The 8,638-nt window shown below is 44.5% G+C and overlaps 1 protein-coding gene across 2 annotated transcripts in view; it reads right to left on the bottom strand.

The window, feature by feature from the left end:
• Positions 1-768: 768 nt before the first annotated feature.
• The window catches only part of GMPR (guanosine monophosphate reductase), a 463,469-nt gene continuing 455,599 nt past the window's right edge, over positions 769-8,638 (bottom strand). For both annotated transcript variants that reach the window (XM_061346483.1, XM_061346484.1), the window contains one exon: positions 769-1,168. In XM_061346483.1, the coding sequence (XP_061202467.1) occupies positions 988-1,168 (181 nt within the window). In that variant the 3' untranslated portion in view covers positions 769-987. The remainder of the gene's footprint in view (positions 1,169-8,638) is intronic.

Raw genomic sequence — 8,638 nt, 5'->3', positions numbered from 1 at the left:
TGATCCCTCTGGCCGCATTCACCTGGCCACACACAATGCACAGCACAGCATTTATGTATCTTTGCTAAATGGATATGAATTGGCAACGGAACAGTGAGGGCTACAGAGCAAACCCCCCCTTGATAGGGTTGATGTTGCTGAGTTTCAACGTCTTAAAAATCTGTTCACAGAAAGCATATAAAAGCAAGAACCCAGGTAATTCAATGGCTGCATGCATGAAAAAAAATGGCAAGCTCTGAGAGGTTTTCTCCTGAATCATCTCCACAGCTGGGGTCAAAGACAGTACAGGTTTGCTGCATTCACTGCCAGCTTCTCTGGAGAGGCAAGTCCATTGAATAGGGAGATACAGGTAAAAGTGACAGTACCAGCCCTGTGAACTGGCCGTAACAGATCTGGCGTGTTTATCATCACAGTAAGAAGTCACCAGCAGTCAAGCCTGATCCACTTCTGACATGGTGGCAGGCTGGCAGCCATGCCACAAACAGCCCTTCTTTCACCAGAACAAAGATTAAGAAAATTGGATTTTTGGTTTCTCCACTCAATTCCTTGCGTCTTTTTCCCTCCCAGTCTGTAATATCTGGAGGGTGCACTGCCACAAGTGGTAGGTGACAGGTCAGTCTTAAAAAAGGGAATGTGTGTATGTATGCAGATCTACTAGCCATGTCTGTACAAGCCAATTCCTTGTTAGCTGAGGTTTCAACAGCCATTTATCAGAAGGGGAAAAAAACAGGTGAAGAAATGCTGACTAAAAAATAAAATAGGCACAACAACAAAAGATGAGGCTATTGCATTTAGAAATAATGGCACTGTCTTAATAGCATAACCTTCCTTTTCCAAATCCCAGCCATAGCCCCTCCAATGGCTATGGCACTGCCATTCTGAGAGAGAGTTTGCCACTAACACAACAAGGAAGAGAAAGCAAAACAAATAAGCAGCCCTTCCTGCTCCTTCCCACCACCACTCTCTCTCCAGCTCCCCAGTCCGGGGCTAAGAGAAGACCTGGCTGTGCTGCTGGGTGACTCGGATAAACGTCGTTCTCCTGCTCAGTTCCTTCAGTTTGGCAGCTCCCACGTAGGTGCAGGTGGAGCGCAGCCCCCCAAGGATGTCCAGGATGGTTAGTTCCACGTCCCCTCTGTATGGTACCTCCACAGTTCTGCCCTCAGAAGCTCTGGAGAAGAAACAGGTTACAGCATTTATGTCTAGATGTGAAACGTAATAGCGTGCTAACTGGAGCAACGTGGAGCTTAATACTGCAGTTTACAAATGTTCCCCCAGCTTTATTGCTTGCTTGCCTGTTGCTGCTTGGTGCTGTGAAGCACTGAAATGCCTCAACTCCAGCTACCACCAATACTGTGAACTAGAAGCAGATAAATATTGTAGATGCCCCAATATCCCATGTGTATATTGACAGATCTGCCCCTTTCTCCCCTCCACAAACTGCCTACAAGCAAGTGAAGCTTCCAGGTTTACTGAAAGATAAACTTGACTTTGAGAGATGCAAGCTTTAAAGAACAGCCAAACTCAGCTTACAGAAATGTTGAAGTCTGCCTCAATCAGCAGAGCTCTACAAAGGCTTCAGAGCTCCTGGGCTCTCTTATGTCACTGACCTGACACAGCTGGAACTGCTCTGGCTGTCTCTTACCAGCCCACAGAGATGGAGTGGGAAACCTGCTACCGAAACCTGCTGCAGAACTGTTCCCTGAAGCTAAAAGGTGAGCTAGCAGTGCTCGGAGTCAGGCAAAAAGGCCAGAAACAATAGCAGTGCTGTGAATACTGTCAGGTATGGGCACATGCCAGCACAGACTGCACAGTTCCCAAAAATGCATCTGAAGAGTATATGATGGAAGAATCCAGGCAAGTAACTCCTTCCCCTTCAGCTTTCTCCAGCCCCATGCTCAGCAATCCATCCTGCAGTATAGTTCACCAGTCACCAGCTGATCTCACTAGGCTTTAGAGCAAGCTCGTTTTGCATGGCACACCTGCTCCCTTGGAGAGGCAGGCCTTGGAAAGGGGGGCGTCAAACAGAAATGCAGGAGATGGGATTGCTCCCCTGCTTCCCTATAAAATGGAGGCAGAAATTGCAGCAGTGTTCTGTCATTGTTGGAAATGTGGCTTTATTTAATTCTCCCTTAAACAAGTTGTCTAGGGGACAGTGCAAGAAAGAAAAAGCATCCTTGTTTGGAGGGTCCATTTGCAGATCATTAACAATAGCAACAGCAGCTATGTGCAGGTACTTCAGTGTGAGCCTAGCTATATTTCATTCTGTTAGCTTAAATGTAAGGTCAAAGCCTTAGGGAGAAAATAAAGAAGTGTTAATGTTCCATGGGAATAAGGAACCCTGATTAATCTCCCTACATCTGATGAGTGACTCTTAAATAAACAATGTAATAAGTGGCCAATGGAAAATGTATGTACCACTGTCATGTACCAGACTGCACAGGGAACAATGGTGCGTTGTATAGCCTGTGCTTCAGGGAGTTCTCAGGCTTTTACTTGCAGCTCCAGTGCCAGCAGGAAGAGAAGGCCTGACCCACAGAGCAACACAAACATATCATGCTACCATTCTGCAGCCTGGCTTTTGGCCATGCCCACCTGGTCCAGTCAAAGTCAGGAGGTTCAGCTTGGGCTCCTGGGTGCTTGTTGCAAGACCACAGTGCAAGAGACAGTGCATGTCTGAGACTGGGGAGAACAGTGTGAATTTTACCTACCAGATCCTGACATCTGAAGAGCTTTGCACGCTGCATTAGGCAAGAAATGCTAGGTTTACTGCAATCAGACTGTCCATTCAATTTATGCATGACAGTCTAATTAATGTATGCATGAATGCCCCATCAGTTCAAACATGCATGCCCTGTTATTTCATGCTAGAGCACCAGGAAGGGCGTAAGTTGCAGGGTTTTGAGCAGAGAGCTGATTGCAAACAAAGGCAGCCCCAGTCAGAGTGGTCCAACAGAGCTGCAGGGATAAGAATACTGCTCTCAAGAGTGTGACCACCTGGTGCTCCTTTTTTCTGAGCAGAATTACAGCAATGTGGGGTGCTTTCAGCCATGATGCAATGACTACGGTGCTGTTAGGAAGCTGGAGCTTGTGGGATGCCACTTTTGGCCTTGGATACTGAAACCTACAGAAGTGGTGAACATCTAACATCACAGCCACAAATCTGTAACAGCTAGGCAGGTGCTGCTGCTCCTCCAGTATCAGCTGATAAGCTGGTGGGATGTCCTGTTGAACAAGGAGTGACCTACAGATACTGTACTAGGGGAAGCATGCAGGAAGAGAGGTGTGAGATTAGCTGCACAGAAGATGTCAAGTGTCCGATTTTACATTCATCCTTGAAAGTAACTGTAAAGAAGTGCTGAAAATTCTCCATGCTCTCACCCTACATGCTAGGAGTAATGGATGTTCCAAAAGGAAAAGAAGTTTATAGGATGGAAGTGGGACAAAAATCTAGAGCTGTGAGTTAAGCAACTGCAAGCACAGCGTAAAAGGTCAGAGTTTAGTTAATGTTGTTTGACTGTGGAGTAAGCCCCAGGAGTCCAAAGCTCTTTGGTGTGTCACCTCACTCCCCACATGGGGAAATGCCCTACTGCTGTATGTGGATACTCTTCACCCTAACCCATCCCCCATTTTGGATATAAATGAAGCTCTGCAGCTACTGAACTCACGACTCTATTGGTACCTTGTGGTGGTTTAACCCCAGCCAGCACTCAGCCGCTCGCTCACTCCCCTGGTGGGATGGGGGAGAGAATTGGAAAGGTAAAAGTGAGAAAACTTGGGGGTTGAGATAAAGACAGTTTAACAGGTAGAGCAGAAACTGCGTGCAGAAGGATTCAGAATGAGAATCATGTTGATAATGCATTGATGTTTTAGTTGTTACTAAGCAATACTTGTTATAAGTCAAGGCCTTTTCTGCTCCTCACACCACCCTCCCAGTGAGCAGGCTGGGGGTGCACAAGAAGCTGGGAGGAGACACAGCAGCACAGCTGAACCCAGCTTGACCAAAGGGGTATTCCACAGGATATGGTGTCATGCTCAGCATATAAAGCTGAGGCAAAACTGGCTGGGGACCACTGCTCCGGAACTGGCTGGACACTGGTCAGCAGGTGATAAGCAACTGTATAGTTGTTTTGTATATTTTACAACAACAACAATTAAATACTACTATTAATAACAATATTAACAATATTGTTAATAGTTATTATTAATAATATTAGTTTATATTAACAATATTAATAAAAGTATTAGTATTATTTAAAAAAACCTTTTTCCCCTGTCATATTAAACTGCCTTTATCTCAACCCACAAATTTTACTTCTTTTTTGTCAACTCTTTCCTCCATCCCACTGTGGGGGGGAGGGATCAGTGATTGGCTGTGTGATGTTTAGCTCCCTGCTAGGTTAAACCACAACAGTGGATTACAAGGGATGTCACAAAAGCTGGTACACTTGGCAGAGAGCTGCATAAACAAGTCAACGGGAGCAGCTGAGGGATTTGCAGCTCTGACATCTCTCCCAGAGTTATGACTCCAAACTAACCTTATCTCAGAAAAGAAATGTGAAGACAGAGCAATTTGGACTCCAAACAGCCGGAAAGGTGTGCTCTGATGCTGTCAGCAGAGACTCTGTGTCTCTCATTAGCCCCTGAATGGTGAGTAGAAAGGGAGAACTATTCGCTTGAGACTTTTTACACAGGGTCCAGTGGGGCGTCTGTAACTCCTGGCCAGCTCAAGCCTGCTGCTGGCACAGAGGGATCGGCACAGTGGCTGGAAATTCTGGCAGGGTGAATGAAGGGAAGCACATGGGCTGGTGCTCTGTCAGCCTAGCAGAACACGGGTAAGGCTGCGCTGGCATGAAGTGACATTATGAGTGGACCATTTAAGAAATGGCAGAAACTGGGGGCAAGTCTTCCAGGCTGCCATTTGGGACAGAGAAAAAAACAGTAAGTAGGAGCCAGCTGCTGATGCTATTCTGTCTCTATGGCCCAAATTCCACTCTACAGTTAGTATAAAATGCCAAAACCCAGCTTAATAGCAGCTGTGAATTGCTGAGTGACCACAGTAGAACTGCAGCATTCACACAAAACCTATAAAATCTCAAAAGAGTTAACAAAAGCAAATTGGCTCTAAGTGAACAATACTGCATGTGGTCTCTGCTCCTGCTTGCCTCATTTCTTTTCTCCCATAAAAAAAGTTAATCATTGCCTTTCAGAAATTCCCAGCTCTGATCAGTGTTGCTCATGGAAGGAGGTAAAAATGTAAAAATAAACCAATATATAAATAACATAAAAGTAATGAAACTGGGTACACAGATTTCATACAAAATTAAATGGATCAACCTGACATATTCATTACAAAACAATTACTCTTACAACTTTATTCCCTGCTACTGCCATCTCACACTGCCTGTCAATTTTAATTTAACTATTTGCTGGAGGCTCAGATTCTCCAGCCAAAACACATCATTTTGAGAAGATGAAGTTTGTGACAAGTAGTCTTATTCAGCAGGGGGCTGAGCACACTGAGCACCCCACTGCTTGAATAAAACATGGTGAGCACATAGGCTCCTTTAAAGACAAAACAACTTACTGGGGTCACTGATACAAACTTACAGCTGGGCTTTTTAAATGAATATGAAGAAGCCTCACTGACCTGACCTGTTTGGGGTATCCAGCATTCAAAATGCTTACTTAGAAACGTTTTGGTTCAAGTTTGCTGTAAGCTAAACTAGTAAGTGACTACACTTCCTGCAACTTTTCCTGTAAGAGCAATTCAAAGCACAGCCTTGCTCTGTTTCTTGTCATCCCTTCAATGCCAAGTACATTTACACTTGCTGGATAACTAACAGTTGCTATTTTTAAACCACAGTGACACTCATGTTGGGATAAGTCAAGCAAGACCAAGACCAAGACCAAGACCAAGACCAAGACCAAGACCAAGACCAAGACCAAGGCTGGTATGGGTAGCCAGCTCTGTGTTTTGACTGCCGTGTGAAGAAGACAAGAATCATCTCCTCCACAGTTAACAGCCAAGACTTACAGATTTAACATCCAAATCCGTTCTAGTTAGCAGTAATGTCATGGTTTAAACCCAGCTGGTAACTCAGGACCACACAGCCACTCACTCACCCCCTCTTCCCCTTCCTTAGGTGGGATGGGGAAGAGAATCTAAAGAATATAAAACCCATGGGTTGAGATAAGAACAGTTTAATACCTAAAGTACCATATACTACTACTAATAATAATGATTAGAGAAATAATGAGACAAAATAAAAAACTAAAAGAGGAAAGGAAAAAAAATAAACACAAGTGATGCACAATACAATTGCTCACCACCTGCCAACTGATACCCAGCCTGACCCGAGCAGCAACTGGTCCCTTCTGGGTGACTTCCCCCGGTTTATATACTGGACATAAGTGCTGTGGTATGGAATACCCCTTTGGCTAGTTTGGGTAAGGTGTCCTGTCTCTGCTTCCTCCCAGCTTCTTGTGCCCCTCCCCCTGGCAGAGCACAAGAGACTGAAAAGTCCTTGATCAGGATTAAGTGCTACTTAGAAACAACTAAAACATCGGTGTGTTACCAGCATGTGCTCAGACTAAAGCCAAAACAGCACCAAACCAGCTACTAGGAACAAGATTATCTGAGCCAAAACCAGGACAAGTAGACCAGGGGACTCCTTATACATTACCTATTACTGGCACAAAAAGGCAGTATCTCAACAAGAACTAAAAATTTCAATCATGTTTTTGTTCCCTTGTTGCCAAGAAGGTTTTAGAACTTGATCCCCAGGGCCTCTAAAATCAAGATGCAAATCAAAATAGAGCTATGGATCAAGCAGAATTTGTGTAGTATAGTCCATAAGGAATTGAAAGGGTCTATCTAGACTGAGCCAAATACAGGGCCATTCTGTACATCCTTTACTCCTACAAGACATACTACTTGCACTTTATCCGATTTTTAAGGGGGTCCAGTGTCAATTAATTCTCATGCTGGCAATAGATTTTGTTGCCAGATCACATGCACACTTTACTATGTGGAACAGAATTTAACAGATGCCTTAGTCCTTTGGCCCACTGGTACAGCGAGCGCTCTCAAAATCTTCCTGCAACTTTCACCAGCTCTGTGTTGGCCAGGCCCTAAATTACTAAGGTGCACTGAGATCCACGGTGTGCTTGGGCTGCTCTGTGATGTCTCAGGGAGCTGCCATTAACTACATGCCTGACCAGCATCAAGCCTTTCCCACCCTCCAGCTGACACAAGCACATGGTAGCAAAGGACGGTAAGATACCGTAGTTCAGATAAAACGTTGCCAGTACTGCTGTGTAACTGGCTGTTGCCACTTTTAAATTATGAGATAATTACTAGTGCTGTCCACTCAGACCATTTGTTCGGTGGCTTTGATGACAAGCAGACTTGCTGGGGGACAAAAAAAGACTGTACACTGCTTCTGGGAACTGCATATGCACCCAGAGTGAATCAAAGCTTTGAGGTATGGAGCACATCTTTCTGGTAAATCATTTCAGCTTATCTCAGATGCAGAAGGATGCTTGTGCAGCTCTTTCTTCTGCAAATAAATAGTTGTGCTTGAAAGCAAAATCACACAGTGCCAAAAAAGCCCTGCAGGTCAACCATGTGGAAAACCAGTCACATGGTTTGCTCCCCTAAGCAATTCACTGGTTGTCCTCAGTGTAGCCAGATATCCTGCATACAGCAGTGTTTTTAACTGGTACAGCCTCATATGAGATTTAATAAAATAAAAAATAAAATCCCTTGCACATTAGACACTAGCTTCTGATCTGAGCCCCAGAAAGAGGTACATGGGCTCAGGTAAAGTATACACTCCACTCAACAAAGTCATGTACATCCTCCTCAGGCAGAAGGTAAAGGCATCCCTGTCCCCCTCTCAACCTATTAGATGGAGAAAAATCTGTCTTTAAAAATCTGCCAGTTGTATCCTGGGCTGCATCAAAAGGAGCGTGACAAGCAGGTCAAGGGAGGCAATTCTGCCCCTCTACTCTGTTCTCGTGAGACCCCACCTGGAGTACTGTGTTGAGTTCTGGGGCCCTTGGCACAGGAAAGACATGGACCTGTTGGAGCAAGTCTAGGTGAGGGACACAAAGATGATTAGACGGCTGGAGCACCTCTCCTGTGAAGAAAGGCTGAGAAAGTTGGGGTTGTTCAGCCTGGAAAAGAGAAGGCTCTGAGAGACCTTATTATGGTCTTTTAATATTCAATATTTAAATATTTAAATATTATCTTATTATAAGAAAGACAGGGACAAAATTTTTAGCAGGGCTGTTGCAAAAGGACAAGGGGTAATGGTTTTAAACTAAGAGAGTAGATGCATACTAGATATAAGGAAGAAATTTTTTTACAGTGAATTGTTTTTACAACAAACAGGTTGCCTAGGGAGGTTGTAGATGTCCTATGCCTGGAAACATTCAAGGTCAGGTGGATGAGGCTCTGAGCAACCTGATCTGGTTGAAGATGTCCCCGGACACTGCAAGGAAATTGGACTAGATGACCTTTAAATATCCCTTCCAACCCAAACTATTGTATGATTCTATGATTTCAGTAGGCCAAAGGAGACAGGTGTAAATGCTCTAAAGTAGGCTGAGTCTTACCACTTTGTGAAGTGCTAAG

Source organism: Neopsephotus bourkii, unplaced genomic scaffold (genome assembly GCF_033783945.1).
Source record: "Neopsephotus bourkii isolate Nb327-2 ecotype Australia unplaced genomic scaffold, CSIRO-AGI_Nbou_v1 NB_272, whole genome shotgun sequence".
NCBI classification, from domain to species: Eukaryota; Metazoa; Chordata; class Aves; order Psittaciformes; family Psittacidae; genus Neopsephotus; species Neopsephotus bourkii.
This window is presented reverse-complemented; position numbering and strand designations above follow the sequence as displayed.